This window comes from Dendrobates tinctorius, unplaced genomic scaffold (assembly GCF_039654945.1).
Source record: "Dendrobates tinctorius isolate UK_male_01 unplaced genomic scaffold, ASM3965494v1 ptg000162l, whole genome shotgun sequence".
Taxonomy (NCBI): domain Eukaryota; kingdom Metazoa; phylum Chordata; class Amphibia; order Anura; family Dendrobatidae; genus Dendrobates; species Dendrobates tinctorius.
The window spans coordinates 22,980,889-23,000,344 of record NW_027361829.1 but is presented as its reverse complement, the minus strand read 5'-3'; the positions used below and the strand labels follow the sequence as shown (position 1 = coordinate 23,000,344).

General features: G+C 41.7%; 1 protein-coding gene across 7 annotated transcripts in view; it reads right to left on the bottom strand.

Annotated features, from left to right (window-relative positions):
* Nucleotides 1-19,456, bottom strand: part of LRRFIP2 (LRR binding FLII interacting protein 2) — a 207,489-nt gene that overhangs the window by 47,680 nt on the left and 140,353 nt on the right. For 4 of the 7 annotated variants that reach the window (XM_073549894.1, XM_073549897.1, XM_073549899.1 and 1 more), the window contains exons 4-6: nt 14,324-14,368; nt 7,999-8,127; nt 7,408-7,479 (exon numbers count right to left, since the gene is read on the bottom strand). In XM_073549894.1, the coding sequence (XP_073405995.1) occupies nt 7,408-7,479; nt 7,999-8,127; nt 14,324-14,368 (246 nt within the window). The remainder of the gene's footprint in view (nt 1-7,407; nt 7,480-7,998; nt 8,128-14,323; nt 14,369-19,456) is intronic. The other 3 variants (XM_073549895.1, XM_073549898.1, XM_073549900.1) reach the window with 1 other exon arrangement.

Here is a 19,456-nt window from a genome sequence, read left to right as displayed (position 1 = left end):
TGCAGACGGTGCGGAATTTTCCGCGCGGATTATCTGCGGTTTTCAATCCGCAGAAAGAATTGACATGTCAATTCTTTCTGCGGATTCTCCTGCGGTTTGCCATCTCCTCTATTGAGGAGATGAAAAACCACAGGACAAAACCGCAGAGCAATCCGCAGGTAAAACCGCAGGTCTTTTGACCTGCGGTTTCACCTGCGGATTTTACAAAATCCGCACCTAATCCGCAGCGTGTGCACACAGCCTTACCCTAACGGGAAAATGGAGATAAATACTTTTTTTTTAATTTTATTATTTTTCCCTACCTAAGGGGGTGATATCGGGGGGTTTGATTTACTATTTATGGCCGTTTTTATATTTGGCAGCTGTCATACGCTAAAAGACGCTTTTTATTGTAAAATAGTTTTTGCATCACCACATTTTGAGAGCTATAATTTTTCCGTATTTTGACCCACTGAGTCATGTGAGGTCTTATTTTTTGCGGGACGAGTTGACGTTTTTATTGGTACCATTTTCGGGCACGTGACATTTTTTGATCGCTTTTTATTCCTATTTTTGGGACGCAGAATGAACAAAAACCAGCGTTTCATGAATTTCTTTTGGGGGGGTGCGTTTACACCGTTCCGCGCGCGGTAAAATTGATAAAGCGGTTTTATTCTTCGGGTCAGTACGGTTACAGCGATACCTCATTTAGGTCGTTTTTTAATGTTTTTGTCGGTTTTATGCAATGAAAACTATTTTATATAAAAAATAATTATTTTTGCATCGCTTTATTCTGCGAGCTATAACTTTTTTATTTTTTCGCTGATGATGCTGTGTGGTGGCTCGTTTTTTGCGGGACAAGATGACGTTTTCAGCGGTACCATGGATATTTATATGCGTCTTTTTGATCGCGCGTTATTACACTTTTTGTTTGGCGGTATGATAATAAATCATTATTTTTTGCTTCGTTTTATATTTTTATTTTTGAAGGGGTTCGCTAAAGGGGTTAACTAATGGGACAGTTTTATAGGGCGGGTCGCTACGGAAGCGGCGATACCTAATATGTGTACTTTTATTGTTTGTTTTTTTTAATTATTTCCAAAAAATGGATTTATTGGGGGAATATTTTTTTTTTTTTTCTAATTTATTTGGCGATTTTTTTTTAATTATTTTAACACTTTTTTTAATTTTTTTTTTTACTTTATTAAATAGTCCCAGGTGGGACATCACTGTCCTGTGACAGATCGCTGATCTGTCACATCACAGATCACTGTGACAGATCAGCGATCTGACACAGGCACTGCAAAAGGCTTCCTCATGCCTGCGCTTTGCAGGCACTGAGGAAGCCAGCTTCCTCAGGCCCCCGTCGCCATCTTGGATTCGGGGGCCTGGAGGAAAGGAGCCCCCCGCAGCAGCGCTGCACATTGCGCTGCCGTGGGGGGCTCAGGGAAGCACGGAGGGAGCCCCCTCCCTGCCGATGCTTCCCTTTAACCCCCGATACACCGCGATCATGTTTGATCGCGGTGTGCAAGGGGTTAACGTGTCGGGGCGGTCCGTGACCGCCCCTGACACATTGTGCCGGGTGTCAGCTATGATAATTAACTGACACCCGGCCGCGATCAGCGGCGCTCACCACGTGGGCGCCGCTGATCGCGGTAGACGTACTATCCCGTCCACGGTCATACGGGCCCGGGTACCGTGGATGGGATAGTACGTCGGATGTCAGGAAGGGGTTAAAGACACCTTCCCATAGATTTTTTCAAATCGTTTAAGGCTGCGTTCACACGTTGCGTTTTTTTTGCGTTTTCGCGGCGGTTTTTAATGCGCGTTTTTGCCGCGAAAACGAAAAAAAAAACAGCATCCCATGCAATCCTATGGGATTCCGCAATGCTGTGCTAATGCTGCGGATTTTTCCGCGGCGGAACCGCATCGCTGAAAAATATGCAGCATGCTCATTAATTTTGCGGAATCACGGCGATTCTGCCCACATAGGAATGCATTGTTCTGCTTACTTTCCGCATGTGACTGTGCCCACCATGCGAAAAGTAAGCAGAACATTTGCGGATGGTACCCATGGTCTGGAGGAGAGGAGACTGTCCTCCGGGCTCTGGGTACCATATCCCTGTAAAAAATAGAATTAAAATAAAAAATCGTCATATTCTCACCTTCCGATGTCCCTTGCAGCATCACCAGGCTTCAGCGATGCTGCCGGCAGGTCCCGTTCCCAGTGATGCATTGTGGCAATGACCTTTGATAACGTCGCGGTCTCGTGATACTGTAGTGGTCTCACGAGACCGCAACGTCATCAAAGGTCATTGTCGCAAGGCATCACTGGGAACGGGAGTTGCCGGGAGCATCGCGAGGATCGGAAACGCTGCGCGGGACGTCGGAAGGTGAGAATATCACGATATTTTTAATTTTTTTTATTTTTAGCATTAGATCTTTTTACTAGTGATGCTGCATAGGCAGCCTCAATAGTAAAAAGTTGGTCACACTTGTCAAACACTGTGCTTGACAAGTGTGACCAACCTGTCAATCAGTTTTCCAAGCGATGCCACAGATTGCTTGGAAAATTTTAGCTTTCTGCAAGCTAATTACGCTTGCAAATCGCTAGTTTTACTGTGGGAAAATCGGGGGAATTTAAAATGCGGTTTTCCCGCTGAATGGAATTCCGGAATTCCCGAAGTAACTTCCGCGGGAATTGCGCAACATGTGCACATAGCCTTAATGGAAAGCTAAGTAATTTTCTCAGTTTTCTTTATTAAAAAAATAATTACTATTTTGCAGCTGCGGACTGCGAGTTCTTTACCTATCCAAGTGCTTGGCAAAATGTTACAAATTCAACAAATCTCACATTCAGCCTATATTACTAGGAGGCACGCAAGAGAAAAATATAAATCTTGAGCAAGACTGAAAATTGTATGTAAGGGGGGTGGAAAATTAATGAAGGAATTAAATGTGTACAGTAGACAGTGTAATGTTATTAACTAATGGAAAACTAACAACAAGATTTTAAATCTTTTTTTTTTATCAAGTCAAATGAGTCAATTAAGGCACCCCCCTCAAAGCAGATAAGTATAAAAAAATACATTAACAGGGTAGGTTGCTTATGTTTCAGGTAGGAAATCTAATGTTCTTTCTTCATTACTATGCTTTTTGAAAACAATGAAGAACAAGTGGAAAATTTCTCCCTATTACAAGACAATTTTTACAATCTGAAAGCACTATTTCTGTTGACTTAGAAAATGGTCACCGAGTTTTCCCTCATGGAATTTGGTGGGGTTTCTCTTTTCAGTCATTATTTTAAGGCATAAATAAAAATATACATCTACAACTATGTGCACTTTTAAGTTTATTTGTAGGAGGTCTTGAATACATTAAATGTGACTAATGCTAAAAGGTGTGTCAGCAAGGAAAGGAGAATCTGAAATAGCACCATCTGGATTTTTCTCAACTAAGGAGAGATAAAAACAAACATGAGGCATAATCACTATAATAAATTAAAGCCAAAAGATATTTTAAATTGAAAAAAAAAAAAAAAAACTTTGAAAGTTTCTTCAAGTGCATACAGCAAAAAACTTTAATCACTAGAACAAGAGAGATTCTAGTTAGGATCCCAATAGGACTAGTAGGCGAGCAGATAACTCTACTGTACGGAAAGGTAAAGGTAAAATATGGGCTCCTGCCTCCAATATCAGAAGCCGAGAGCCCGTGAGATCTCATTGAAATGCTTAGGACAGAGTGCTCTAAAGCCTTATACTCACAAACCAAAAGGGAATGAGCAGAATGGAGCGGAATTACCGTATATACTCACGTATAAGCAGAGATCTTCAGCCCATTTTTTTGGGCTGAAAGTCGTCGCCCCCCCCCCCACCCCTTGGCTTATACGCGAGTCATATAGCCAGGGGGTCGGCGGGGGAAGGGGAGCGGTGGTGTCAGATCATACTGACCCCCCCTGATGCGTCTCTGCAGCCCCCTGCTTGTCCCACGGTCTCCCTTCCTTCAGCGGTCAAGTTGTACCGCTCATTAAACTCATGAATATGCACATATTCATGAGTTTAATGAGCAGTACCACGTGACCGCAGAAGGAAGGAAGAGAGACCGTGGGAGAATGGGGCTGCAGAGACCGCGCCAGGAGGGGGTAAGTATATGCAGTATTCACCTGTCCCGGGTACATCGCTGCTTGCCGCTGTCTGCTGCGTCCTCTATCAGTGCCATTCAGCCAGCAGAGGGCGCGGTGACGTGGTTAGTGTGCGTCGTAACCTCTGCTGCCTGATCGTCACTGACAGTGGACGCGCAGACAGCAGCGATGGACCGGGGACAGGTGAATTTCGCAGGTGCCGGGTCCTGAGCCAGCGGCAACACCTGGCCCCCCATAGCGCGCCGGTGTCGCCGCCTGCTCAGGACCCGGCACCTGGCCCCCAACGAGGAGAGGTGAGTATGTCATTTTTTGCAGCAGCAGCGGCATATGGGGGCATAATCTATGGCGCATCTTATGGGGCAGCATATGGGGCATAATATATGGAGCATCTTATGGGGGCAACATATGGGGCATAATCTATGGTGCATCTTATGGGACCATCAACCTTTATGGAGCAGCATATGGGCCATATTATTCTATGGCGCATCTTATGGGGCCATTATTAACCTTTGTGTAGCATTATATGGGGTGTATTTTGTATGGAGCATCTTATGGGGCCATCATGAACTGTATGGAGCATTAAATGGGGCTCCTGATTCAATATGGATTTTCAAAAACATTTAACTTACTGATTTCTCAATTAATTTTACTTTTATTGGTATCTATTTTTATTTTTGAAATTTACCAGTAGCTGCTGCATTTTCCACCCTAGGCTTATAGGGGTCGGCTTATACACGAGTATATACAGTATGAACTTTTGATACATAACTAATTATTTTTGCATTCAATAAAAAAAACTCACATTATTGTGCCATCCTATACTGATGTTTTTGTCGTAACTTAATAAATACATAGTAAGGATAAGGCTCACAACACGTCTGATCCATTGACTAACCTCCTTACTAAAATAAGCATGGACGTTCATTAAAACATGACTATTTAAGGCGTAATCATAAAAAATAGCTGTTGCTCCATGACCGTTTGGCTGATTGTGATCTGATCTAATACACTGCGTGCAGAATTATTAGGCAAGTTGTATTTGAGAGGATTCTTTTTATTATTGAACAACAACTATGTTTTCAATCAACCCAAAAGACTTATAAATATTAAAGCTTAATATTTTTGGAAGTTGGAGTGGTTTTTTTCTTAGATTTGGCTATCTTAGGAGGATATCTGTTTGTGCAGGTAACTATTACTGTGCAGAATTATTAGGCAACTTAATAAAAACCAAATATATACCCATCTCACTTGTTTATTTTCACCAGGTAAACCAATATAACACAAAATTTAGAAATAAACATTTCTGGCAGTCAAAAAAAAAAAAAAAAATCAGTGACCAATATAGCCACCTTTCTTTACGATGACACTCAAAAGCCTTCCATCCATAGATTCTGTCAGTTGCTTGATCTGTTTACGATCAACATTGCATGCAGCAGCCACCACAGCCTCCCAGACACTGTTCGGGGAGGTGTACTGTTTTCCCTCCCTGGAGATCTCACATTTTATGAGGGACCACAGGTTCTCTATGGGGTTCAGATCAGGAGAATAAGGGGGCCATGTCATTATATTTTCTTCTTTTAGACCTTTACTGGCCAGCCACGCTTTTGAGTATTTGGATGCATGTGATCGAGCATTGTCCTGCATGAAAATCATGTTTTTCTTGAAAGATACCGACTTCTTCCTGTACCATTGCTTGAAGAAGGTGTCTTCCAGAAACTGGCAGTAGGTCTGGGAGTTGAGCTTCACTCCATCCTCAACCCGAAAAGGTCCCACAAGTTCATCTTTGATGATACCAGCCCATACCAGTACCCCACCTCCACCTTGCTGGCGTCGGAGTGGAGCTCTCTGCCGTTTACTGATCCAGCCTTGGCCCATCCATCTGGCCCACCAAGAGTCGCTCTCATTTCATCAGTCCATAAAACCTTAGAAAAATCAGTCTTAAGACATTTCTTGGCCCAGTCTTGATGTTTTATCTTATGTTTCTTGTTCAAAGGTGGTCATTTTTCAGCCTTCCTTACCTTGGCCATGTCCCTGAGTATGGCACACCTTGTGCTTTTTGATACTTCAGTAACGTTGCAGCTCTGAAATATGGCAAAACTGATGGCAAATGGCATCTTGGCAGCTTGACGCTTGATTTTCCTCAATTCATGGGCAGTTATTTTGCGCCTTATTTTATCAACACGCTTCTTGCAACCCTGTTGGCTATTTGCCATGAAACGCTTGATTGTTCTGTGATCACGCTTCAAAAGTTTGGCAATTTGAAGACTGCTGCATCCCGCTGCAAGACATCTCACAATTTTTGACTTTTCAGAGTCCATCAAATCTTTCTTCTGACCCATTTTGCCAAAGGAAAGGAAGTTGCCTAATAATTAAGCACACCTTATATAGGGTGTTGATGTCATTAGACCACACCTCTCCTCATTACAGAGATGCAAATCACCTGATTTACATAATAGGCAGTTGGCTTCCAAGCCTATACAGCTTGGAGTAGGACAACATGTATAAAAAGGATGATGTGATCAAAATACTAATTTGTCTAATAATTCTGCACACAGTGTATGTATGGCAAGTCTTCCAACATTAATGTTATAAATAAATGTGTTGGGTCATTGTCGTTTCAATATAAATAACTGATCTACCATGATTTATTAGTTAATTTTAGTTCATTACAAACCTACTGAAATACAGGTCTATGCACAACTTTAAATTGCCAACTTTGATTTTGAATTCATGAAATCTCACATGACATTTTTGTACATAGGGAGAAACCGGTCCCTGTAGCTGTGCTGATTGGGGAGTAGCCAACAGAAAAGCATACACATTAAGGTTCCCCATTTACACTATGTTTTCCATAAAATGTCAATGCATTTCAGAGAAAAACAGATGTGTGCACTGTGGGAGATTACCAGTATTTCATGTAGCCACCAGTTCAGGCAGATTGCCTTTCGTGTAACATGTTCAGTTAGTACACAGATTTTACTTAAATCTTTAACAGTAATATTGACTTGAAGGTTCCTGTCTCCATACCGGTGGGCACTACCGCACCACTGCTCATCTATCTTACCACTTCATTTGTTTAAATAATAAAATATTTTTTAAAAATGTGCATAGCATAATACATTCTGCATACGTGGCAAGTTACACATGGCACATGCTTTGACATTTTGCTTAACAACAAGTTATTATTAGTTAAGCCTTGACAAATCCGTTAAGGAGCAGAAAGAAATGTGCTCCATTTTTGCAGTCCAAGAAGCATGCTTTTGTGAAGGAACTGGAAACCCTGATACCTTTAGATCTTTTAGTCCCTGCATGTATCTCCCTTCTACATCTTGAATCTGGTCCTTAAGATCATAGATATCCTGCAGAAGACAGGCAATGAACCATACTATCAAACTACAGAAATGTTTACAAAAAAATAAAGTAGCTGTGGAGGCAAGAAAGAATTAAAGTGACACATCCGTCCAAACCTGAAAAGAAGGAAACAAAATATTAAGCATGAAAGGGCATCATATCAAAAAAGGAAGGGCCAATTCATGATGCAGTTATGACAGTTTTATGGTGTAAACCTACTTAAAATGGAGAAATAAAATTGCAAGTGCACCAAATTAATGAAGCGCTGCATAACTCTAGAGCGTGCACAAAATGGCTGTGCTTATGAATCCAGACCTCCATGTACATTTGTGTAAGTGTTCAGCTTGGATTCATACTGAGATAAATCAATGGCTATGGTTTCAGAAATAATGCCAATAAAACTTACATGCTAATAAACATTAAATGGATCATACATTTTGGATTCAGATTTCTGCACGCGTACAGCTGTCTTTTCTAAGGCGTACCGCTGGCTGATAAGGAAGGGGCATATTCTTGCAATGTCTTACCCGTAATTCACTTAGGGAAGCATCTGGATCTAGTAAACTACTTGCATCTCCACTGCCTCTGCGAGAAGATGATCCACTCAGTGGAGTAAAGGTTCCCGGAACTGCAGACGTTGCATTGCGAGACGATGGCTTCACAAAGAGAAGGAATAGCTTCATAAGTATACAGAGATACATAGGATTAAGTGCAGAACACAGACATAATCATGAAAATCTCTGCACAAGTGGCTTACACAAGACAAACAGTATGCAAGTATATGACAAAATGGCTGTATACACAGTATGTGTAAAATGGCTGTATACACAGTATATGTAAAATGGCTGTATACACAGTATATGTAACATGGCTGTATACACAGTATATGTAAAATGGCTGTACACACAGTATATGTAAAATGGTTGTACACACAGTATATGTAAAATGGCTGTATACACAGTATATGTAAAATGGCTGTATACACAGTATGTGTAAAATGGCTGTATACACAGTATATTTAAAATGGCTGTATACACAGTATATGTAACTTGGCTGTATACACAGTATATGTAAAATGGCTGTACACACAGTATATGTAAAGTGGCTGTAAAAACAGTATATGTAAAATGGCTATATACACAGTATATGTAAAGCGGCTTGTGGTGTAGTGACCACTGTGTACGCTAGGGGGCGCTGTGTGGATGCCTCAAGAGAGAGGATGAGTGGCAGAATACGGAAGGACTGTTATGTATCTCAAGGTGGGTGGCCTTGAAATGGAGACTTACGTATGTGTTGAACAGCAGGGATACTGCTGAGGTGCTGTTTCAGTGTGTCAGGGAGAAGTCTCCAGGTAACTGGGGAGATGGGCAAACCCAGTTACCTACAAACCCACCCAGTGGGTGTGTTTAACGCCTGTAGTAAAAGACTATGAGTGTGTGAAGGACCTGCGATGAGGTCATAGCCATGTGACCCGGTGGGCGTGGCTACGGACCATATAAGGTGGCCAGGGTAGGTCACATGGGGTGAATGTCTGGACCTGGTTGGTCCATTGTGGAAGGTCCCGCTGGGAGATGGCGCTTCCTTTCCTGACAGCACGTAAATGCTGTGTCTGATGTCTGCAAGCGTCTGATAGTTCCCAGGAGGGAATGAACGTCTAGAGTAAGTGGCGGCAGCCATGAGATGAGGGAACCCTGACGGGTGAGATAACTTTGAGGCTGAAGAGTTGGAATCGTCGTTTCCATACCAAGCCACCATTGAAAAAAAAATTATGTCCAATAAAAACAAAATTCATAAGTCTGCAGTCACACAGAGTGACTGCAGACTTATTGGTTTTGACCGGACAACCCCTTTAAGACTACACCGTCACTTTGTGCTTGTTTGCAAGTTGAAGTAAAACTGTGACATGGCCATATTGAGACATAAACGATGATCTACATGAGACAATGTTGTTACATGTTGTTTGCTAATTTGCTTGTAACCTACTGTCCCATAGGGAGACATTGAGGTTTTAGAAACTACTAACATAAGTCCTTAAAGGTATTGTCCAATAGGCAGATAGTGAATACCTATCCTGAAGAAAACCTTTCAAGATCAGATCGAGGCCCACGACTAGATGCGATTCCTTGGACACGATTTATATCACTTTACTTTATTTGTTCTCCTCCTGTCTCTCTGACCGCTCCTTTACTGTATCTTTTGCCGGTTCCTCCTCCTCTCACCTTCCCCTTACTGTTGGGGTTTCTCAAGGATCGGTTCTAGGCCCCCTCCTCTTCTCCTTGAACACTGCCCCTATTGGTTAAACAATCAGTAGATTTGGTTTCCAGTACCATCTCTATGCTGATGACACCCAATTATACGCTTCTTCTCCTGACATCACGCCAGCCTTTCTAGAAAACACCAGCGATTGTATAAACACTGTGTCTAACATCATGTCCTCACTATATCTGAAACTGAACCTGTCAAAGACTGAACTCCTTGTCTTTCCTCCCTCTACTAATGTACCTATACCCGACATTGCCATTTCTGTGTGTGGTTCCACTATTACTCCCCAGCAACATGCCCGCTGTCTTGGGGTCATACTTGACTCCGAGCTTTCCTTTACCCCCCACATTCGATCACTGGCTCGCTCTTGTCATCTGCACCTCAAAAATATTTCTAGAATCCGACCTTTTCTTACTTCTGACTCTGCAAAAACTCTTACTGTTTCTCTTATTCATTCTCGTCTCGACTATTGTAACTCTCTTCTAATCGGTCTCCCTCTTACCAAACTCTCCCCTCTCCAATCTGTCTTGAATGCTGCAGCCAGGATCATATTCCTCACCAATCGTTACACCGATGCCTCTACCTTGTGCCAGTCATTACACTGGCTACCCATACAGTCCAGAATTCAGTATAAACTTATTACCCTCACCCACAAAGCCCTCCATGGCTCAGCACCACCTTACATCTCCTCCGTTGTTTCAGTATACCACCCTACCCGCGCCCTCCGTTCTGCTGATGACCTGAGGTTAGCATCCTCAATAATCAGAACCTCCCACTCCCGTCTCCAAGGCTTTACACATGCTGCGCCAATTCTTTGGAATGCACTTCCCAGGTCAATACGTCTAGTCCCCGATCCCCACAATTTTAAGCGTGCCCTGAAAACGCATTTATTCAGACTGGCCTATCGCCTCGACACATTAACCTAATCCATCCCTGTGTGGCACAGCCAAAATTTTACCATAACCAGGTTCCCTGCATCATGTTCCCACATGCTTTATGCATCCATTAGCCCTCTGTGTCTGTACTGTTACACACTTAACATTATGGCTGGTCCATACAATCAGTGCAAATGTTACCACCCACCTCTCGTGTCTCCCTTTTTCCTCATAGATTGTAAGCTTGTGAGCAGGGCCCTCATTCCTCTTGGTATCTGTTATGATCTATGTGATTATTGTTATGCTGTAATGTCTATTGTCTGTACAAATCCCCTCTGAAATGTAAAGTGCTGCAGAATATGTCGGCGCTATAGAAATAAAATGTATTATTATATTATTATTATTATTTGTATCGTAGTATTTGCTGACATTTTTTGCGCTAAATTCTTCAAAATGACACACAGATCATGAATTTGGTGCAAAATAAAAAATGCCATTAATTTTGGACTTTTTAACAACAAAAGTTGCAAATCCCTTAAAAAGTCTAAAAAAAAGTGCCAAATTGAAAACTCCCCCAGAAACCTTACTACGGGCCAGGAATGGTGATGTGACAATTTTTTTTAATTATATTATAGAATGCTGTAGATAAGCCCTGAAAGGCGGTGGCCGCATTTTATATCGGCCAAAACAACTGACAGGTTCGCTTTAATACCCTCACACTGTACACCATACACATACATGTATTGAAGAACAATTTTGATTGAGGTCAAAGAGGCCCAGCGCCTGCCCGCTGCAGTATTTTGCTCTGCCCTCAACAGGGCAGATAAGTACGCCTGCGCAGGAGCCGGGGAGCAATGAAGCAAGCAGGAGGGTGGAGATCATAAGAAGATGGGAGGCGCCGGACCAAGACCTTCGACACCTATCGGACCAGACCGCCCCTCCGGGTGAATATAATAAAACTTCTTTTTCTTACCTTTCAGGTCGGATCGGGGGCTTATCTACAGCATTATAGAACGCTGTAGATAAGCTCTGAAAGGCAGTGGCCGCATCTTATATCAGCCAAATCTGCTAACAGGTTCGCTTTAAAAAGTGGCACAAAGCATATAGAGAATAAGGTGCAAAAACTAAAGTCACTAAAAAATAAGCAAATTATTCCAAAACAGTGGAGAAACAATGATGACTTGGGGCCAATGTGTTTACACCTTGCCGTGTTATAACAACTGATCTGTGTGACTGCTGCGTGTTGGTCCCCACCGATCTAATATTGATAACCCATCCTATGGAAAGTCATCAATATCTGGTGACCAGACAAACCTTTTCATGAGGTTTGACAGTAACTAGAAAAAAAATAGAGAAAAAAATATAATCATCAATAAATTCCTAAATACATTTAAACTAGCAAATCACACTTATTGTATTTAGGGTGGTAATTATGACTATCTATTAAAATGGATGGAGGCTCGATTCGCTTACAGAAATGTGGCCTAAAGTTTTATTAGGAAAAGTGCCTGACAGCATATGCAGGAGGAAGGTCTACTACTGTAACCTGTTGATAAGCTACTGTATACCACATACTGGCAAGCTATCTCCAAGTAACAGTAGCCACTCATCATTTAGAAAGACAAGGTGGTCAGCAATGTTAGCAGTCTTGTCATGCCTCATCATCCCCTGTATCCACAGTATTACATTAGTAAGACAGGGTGGACGGCAGAGTGAGCAGTCTCTTCTGACCTCAACACCCTGGTGTCTCCAGTATTTGATCAGAATGTCAGCGTGGTCAGCAGTGTGAGCAGCCTCTTCAGACCTCAACACCTTGGCTTGTCCAGTATTAGATCAGAATGTCAGGGTTGTCAGCAGTGTAAGCAGCCTCTTCTGACCTCAAAACCCTGGCATCTCCAGTATTAGATCAAAATGTCAGGGAGGACAGCAGTGTGAGCAGCCTCTTCTTACCTCATCATCCCTGGTAACGCCAGTATTATATCAGAATGTCAGGGTGGACAGCAGTGTGTGCAATCCATACTTGCCTCAACCTCTCGTTTCTCTGGTATTAAATCAGAATATCAACTGGGGGGCAAATCTTCCTACACATGAAGGGAGAAGGTGGAGCTTGCAACTGCACATGCTCACGGGCACCTGTCCTACTACCATTCTAGGACAAGTTTATAAGGCTGGTTTCACATTTGCGTTTTTTTGCGCTGGAAAAAAACGCATACGTGCGCATGCGTTTTTTCCCCTATATTTAACATGGGTGCGCATACCTGCGCGCTGGTAAGCGCACGTATGCGATTTTCATGCGCTGCGTTTTTTTGGGGTGTGCGTTTGTATTTTCCAGACGCAGCATGTTGCATTTTTTGGCCCTGCAAAAAAGCGCATGCGCACGTATGCGCACGTTTTGCGCTAAAAATGGCCATTATAGCCTATGGATGCGCATACGTGCGCACTGGCATGCTCATGTATGCGTTTTTTTGCACATGCGTTTTTTTTTGTTAAACATGGAATTTAGGTGTTTGGGTTAGAGTTAGGGTTAGTTAAGGGGGTTTAGGGTTAGGGTCAGGGTCAGGGTTGGGGTTTGGGTCAGGGTTAAGTATGGTTTGGTTAAGGGTTAGGGTCAGGGTTAAGTATGGTTTGGTTAAGGGTTAGGGTCAGGGTTGGGGTTAAGGTTAGTTAGGGTTTGGGTTAGGGTTAAGTATGGTTTCGTTAAGGGTTAGGGTCAGGGTTAGGGTCAGGGTTAGGGTTAAGTATGGTTTGGTTAAGGGTTAGGGTCAGGGTTAGGGTTAAGGTTAGTTAGGGTTTGGGTTAGGGTTAAGTATGGTTTGGTTAAGGGTTAGGGTCAGGGTTAGGGTTAAGTATTGGTTTGGTTAAGGGTCAGGGTTAGGGTTAAGGTTAGTTAGGGTTTGGGTTAGGGTTAAGTATGGTTTGGTTAAGGGTTAGGGTCAGGGTTAGGGTTAAGGTTAGTTAGGGTTTGGGTTAGGGTCAGGGTTAGGGTCAGGGTTAGGGTTAGTTAGGGTTTAGGGTTTGGGTTAGGGTTAAGTATGGTTTGGTTAAGGGTTAGGGTCAGGGTTAGGGTCAGGGTTAAGGTTAGTTAGGGTTTAGGGTTTGGGTTAGGGTTAAGTATGGTTTGGTTAAGGGTTAGGGTCAGGGTTAGGGTAAGGGTCAGGGTTAGGGTTAGTAAAGTCATGGTTTGGGTTAGTGTGAGGGGCCACCTAATGTTGGAAAAAAACGCAAACGCGGTAAAAACGCACTAAAAACGCATACAAACGCATAAAAACGCTGCGTTTTTTTCATGCATGCTCATAAAAATGCTTGAAAAAAACGCAGCAGTTGTATGCTTTTGTATGCGTTTTTTCAATGCGTTTTTTTGCGGGAAAAACGCGCTGCAAAAAAAAGCAAGTGTGAAACTAGCCTTACAGCGTAAAAAGACAGCAGCCGAATTTATGACGACATATTCTCTCTTTTTCTTTTATAGATTCCTGGAGAATCGCTTTAAACTGAAGCGTACATAATTCAAAGAACAACGAGAGCTTTGCGTAAATCAGATAAATCAACTTGAACTTCTTTAGTGATGGTTGGAGATTTCTATGACCAAGTGTCCCCAACACACTGTTACATGGGAAATGTCACTGAAGTAGAATTCAGTACATAAATCTTCCACCAACACCTAAAGGGTTATTAAAAGGCAGGAATTTGAAAGATGAGCCATGTACATTGTACTTACCCTGGAATAACCTTCAGAATACTGCTTGTCGCTCTTCTCGTCCAGCTTTAAAAATAGAGAAAAGAGAAAATAAATCTTTATTTCATTTATAGAATGCAGGGCATGTACTACAGGAATAGAACATTAGTGGATGTAACCGAATTTAAGGATGTATAATCATCCTTCACAATTTAATACCAGTTATTTAAAAGGGTTTCTGGATTTTGGAAAGCCACTGTTCCCTGGCTGCAGTTTGATTTAACACGAAAAAAAAACGTTTTGCTATATTTACCATTCCCAGGTCCATTGCCAGTTCTCTGCCGCTCCTAATTTCTGCAATTACCTGCATTACGGATATCACATCAACAGCGCTCCAGACAATAATTGAGCTCAGTGGCTCTGTCCGAGTTGACTATCCGAGCCGCTAAGTTACTGGCTGCAGCGCTGTCTACGTGACATCAGCCCTGCAGACAATAACAGATACTGGGAGCATCAGTGGAGACTCTGTGATGGACATGGGAAGGATGAGTAAAATATAGTTTGTTTTTGCATAACAAACTACAGCCAGAGAAACCAGAAAACCCCTTTAAATAACAAGAAAAGTAGTAGAAGAGGTTTTACTAATAACAAGATAAAAACAAAACTTTACAAAAACAGAAGCCACGCCAGGACATAATCTGTGAAATTAGACAATTGTTAAATCAACTCAAAATTCAGGAGTTGATGACATTTCAGTTAATATGTTTCCACATAATGGGGTTGTCTGAGAGTTTGAAAATTAAGCTATCTGTAGAAAATAAAAAGCCACATGCCCCCAACGTTATTCACTTGTTAAATCCCAAACTGCTCAAGTACCAATGCTCTGGTGGACACCAATGACATTATGGCCAATGACATGCCATAACATATCAGCAAGGACCATTGCAACAATTTGCTGGCTTTAGCAGTCACAAGCCATAAATGCGAAAATCACTGCTAAAGACAGAGACTGGCAGAAGAGGCTACGTACATGTACAGCATAAGATCACCCAAAAAACAGACAAACACGGGCATGCACCACCAGAGCATACAGTACTTATTGAAGGAAGGGGAGATTCAAAGAGGTTTTCCAGGGGAAAAAATATTTTCAAAGGGCTTACAGAGTACCAAAAAACTATACAGTAAGTAATGCTTACGCTTGCAATCATCAGCAGCTCTAAGTTCCGATACTTACTTAGTCCCTACTGGTCTCCACTGCCTATTCCGGTCTAAACAGACCAGAAACTGCCATAAATGTCAGTTCAGCTCAGTGATTGGTGGTTGAATGGGCACGTCTGGTGTGTGAACACAGGACCAGATAGCAGTGGTCAGGGGGGACCCGGTAGGTGTAGGAATGGGCATTGTAGGGGACCACTGTATGACTTATTTTTTTCATAACCAGTACATATCTTAAAAACAACACCACTAACAGGAATGGGCATTGCAGGGGACCACTGTATGACTTATTTTTTTTATAACCAGTACATATCTTAAAAAATAACATCCTAGACAACCACTGTAACAGATGAGTGATGTCTGTTTCCTTGCAGCTAGCCATAATTTTTAAAGTCTCAGACAACCCCTAAAATATGCTCATATGCAGACACACTGATTTTCCCTAAACTCACCAATCTTAAAGGAAAACCAACCCTCAGGGCCAGAGTCTTCTTCCTCAGACACTTCCCTGACACAGAACAGTCCTAACAAGAATCCTCCCGAGAACACTCCTATCCATGATAGTCAATACGATGCATATATTAGATATTATGATCATGCTCATACTTGTTCAACAGTTATTAGGATGATTAGCACAGACCTATCCACACAAATACTTGTCCAAGCCTTCACCCTTGACATTGATTGATCATTATATTATGACTATTCACATTTACGATTGTCACGGTGCGAGCACAAGTCCACACCAAACATAAGTGTTCTTGATTAGTATTATTTTAGGTGATAATGGAGGAGATAAGGACGAAATGTAGCACAACCATCCGGGACAGATTAAAAACTCCTTTATTCTTGATCCATTAAAATAAGTGGATACATACAATATACGCATAAAAACTGATACATTTTTACCGTCAAACGCCTTTCAATGATCATATATTATAATTAAGCCGTTTTATGCCAGAAAGGCGTCACTTTTAATAATGTATCTTATACGGATCCACTTGTTTCAATGAATCAAGAGTAAAAGAATATTTATCTTCACCAGATGGTTGTGCTACACTTTGTCCTTGTCCTCCATGGTTGCTGTGCTTCACCAGGACTCGGCACCCAACCGACTCCTGGTACCTCTGCACTTTCCACCATACTAGCAACCTTGGTTAGCGCATTACTATTTTATCTTATTTTAGGCGATACTTCAAACTCATGCTAAATAGTCACATAGCCACAAATATTTCAGGCCAATAACATAGTTACGTTGATAAAAGCAATCCTAGATTATCATGGAAGTTTGTTAAAGTAGTCATGTCACAGCAGGTAAGGGCATGAGGTGGAAAGTACGATTCGCTGCACACGCCAGTCTGCATGCATTACAACTCACGTTGTTGAGATCGGGGATGCTGATATCATCAGACACAATACTTCCCCGACGATTGGAGCGACTAAAATAATCCGCTGCAGATTCACTCTGGTCAGAAAAGTCTGATAGCTTGAAGAAACGCAGGAACAATAATAAAAACTCAAACAGCCACTTGAGATATACGCATAGTTTAAATATACTCAGAGTACCCTCGCCTGCACTGGAGCAGAGTAGCGTTTTTGGTCCAGAAGTTTTAGGTCTCCGATAACTTGTATACCATAATTACTGCTTACTAGTGGAGAACTTAAAGGTAAATCAATAGTAGTGACTATATTAAAAAAGTGATATTAAACTCACCATTGTCTATTATAACATTGCAAAATACAGGGAATATCACAATGCGTACAATATACAGTGTAATGCACCAGAGTGTTCTCTTTTTAAAGGGAACATGTCAGCTGATCCATGCTGGCCAAATCATAAGCAGCATGAACCAGCGCCTGGCTACACTACTGTAGGAGCGCTTCAGAAAAAATATAATTAGAGGATCTGGCTGGGGACCACAGCGGGAGATGAGACTAGTCCAGCGATGACACCGCCTGGCTTCTCCCAGCACTGCTGCATACCTGGCTGCAAAGTTTCACAGGTTCCCCAAAAAAATTAAAGAAACACTTCCACCGCTAATTCCATTCTCTGACTGAGATTTTGCAGTAATGTCAAAACACCTCTAGCACTCAGAACAATATCAAAAACGAAGTTGCTTCCAGAAATATATTCATTTATTTCATCTCTTTATGCACTGGGAATTCACAGCCAATATATAAACTTGTACAGCAGAGTATTAAAGCCCAACGTTTCGGCCCATCTGGCCTTTATCAAGGGTTAATTCTGCACCTTGCCATACGTGCACGTGGTGAATCCCAAAGACGCTCTTGGGATTCACCACGTGCTCGTATGGCAAGGTGCAGAATTAACCCTTGATAAAGGCCAGATGGGCCGAAATGTTGGGCTTTAATACTCTGCTGTACAAGTTTATATATTGGCTGTGAATTCCCAGTGCATAAAGAGATGAAATAAAAAGATGAAATAAATGAATATATTTCTGGAAGCAACTTCGTTTTTGATATTGTTCTGAGTGCTAGAGGTGTTTTGACATTATTCATTCTATTATTTTCCTCTGAGCACCACTCTCTGCTGTGCACTTTTTTTACGAGTGCAAGTAGGACCTTGATTCCACATTTTTTGAGATTTTGCAGTAGGTAAGTATAATAATATGGTGTTCTGCAGAACGTAAAACTATGGGGCATAGTTATCATACTAAATGCGCCAGAATTCTGGTATAATTTGCAAAAAAAAACAACAACTGTGGTTCACAACTTGCATCACATTTGGCGCATACCTCTGGTATAACGTAAGCCAACTAAGTGATGTAAACTTAGGCTAGACAGTCTTAAAATTAGACAGATTTATCAAACAGCATGACGTGCTAATAGATCTGGGGCATGGACAGAAATAGACCGTTCTGATAAACCTGCCCCAATGTATCAGGAAATACAAACTATAATAGCTGCAGAAACACAGAGGAAAGGTCTTTCTAAACGGATTGTTCTGACACCATAGACAATTTCTTTACATACATACTGCTGCGCTTATTTTACACCAAAATGATGGCTACCAAAATATAAGGGAAACAATGGGGTCCCATCTGGCGCCATTTGAGCCAATCATGAGACAGATTCGTTTCTTGCAGGAGTTCTAATTTTACTGTCCCCACTAACAAAACAGAAAAACTGAAGTTAAAATGATACTGCTGACCTTAATGGTATGGCTTATTGTCATAATCACAAGAATAAATGACTGCATAGATTAAAAGTGACAGCCATGGGTTTGGTTTTTTTAAACAATGAATACCATTTGAAGAAAAATACAATCTCAGCTCTGTTCAAAAGTATTTTTTCTGAGAAAAACTGCAAATATTCTTAAGAATAGCTCGACTTTCATAAAAAGGGCACATATCCATTAAAAATCATGTACAACTCAATTAACTGGTGTGAAAAAAACACACACATGCAACTGAGCTCACCACGCTATCTCTTCGTCCTCGTCCAACACTATAAGACACAGATCCCTCATCATCCGTACACTACAGAGAAGGCACATAAAAAAAATGCAGCAGGTCAACACATTGTTACTTACGGTGCTGCCTCAAATAATGTTAAAGTAGTATTCAAGTGTACAAAAATCATCACCTATCTACCAATTGAGTGATAAAACATCAGGATTAGGGTTGGGGCAAAATCTATTCACAGGACGCGTTCTATTCGGCCACGTGATTACAGTAATCTGTTGCTGTTTCCTACCTAATGATATCAGTGGCTCATCTTTTGATGAAGTCACACCGGCCTGGTGTGACTTCATGAATCATGCCACAACAATGACGTCATGCCAGGCATGCTAATCAAAATAGGAACCAGGGATGCCGTCACGTAAGAGGCAGTTATCAAGGCTCCCATCCAGTTGTCACAGGGTACCGATGTGGCCGATGGATTAGGCACTGATTCTCACCAACTCTACTCATGATGCATTAAAAGCAGAGCAGTGGA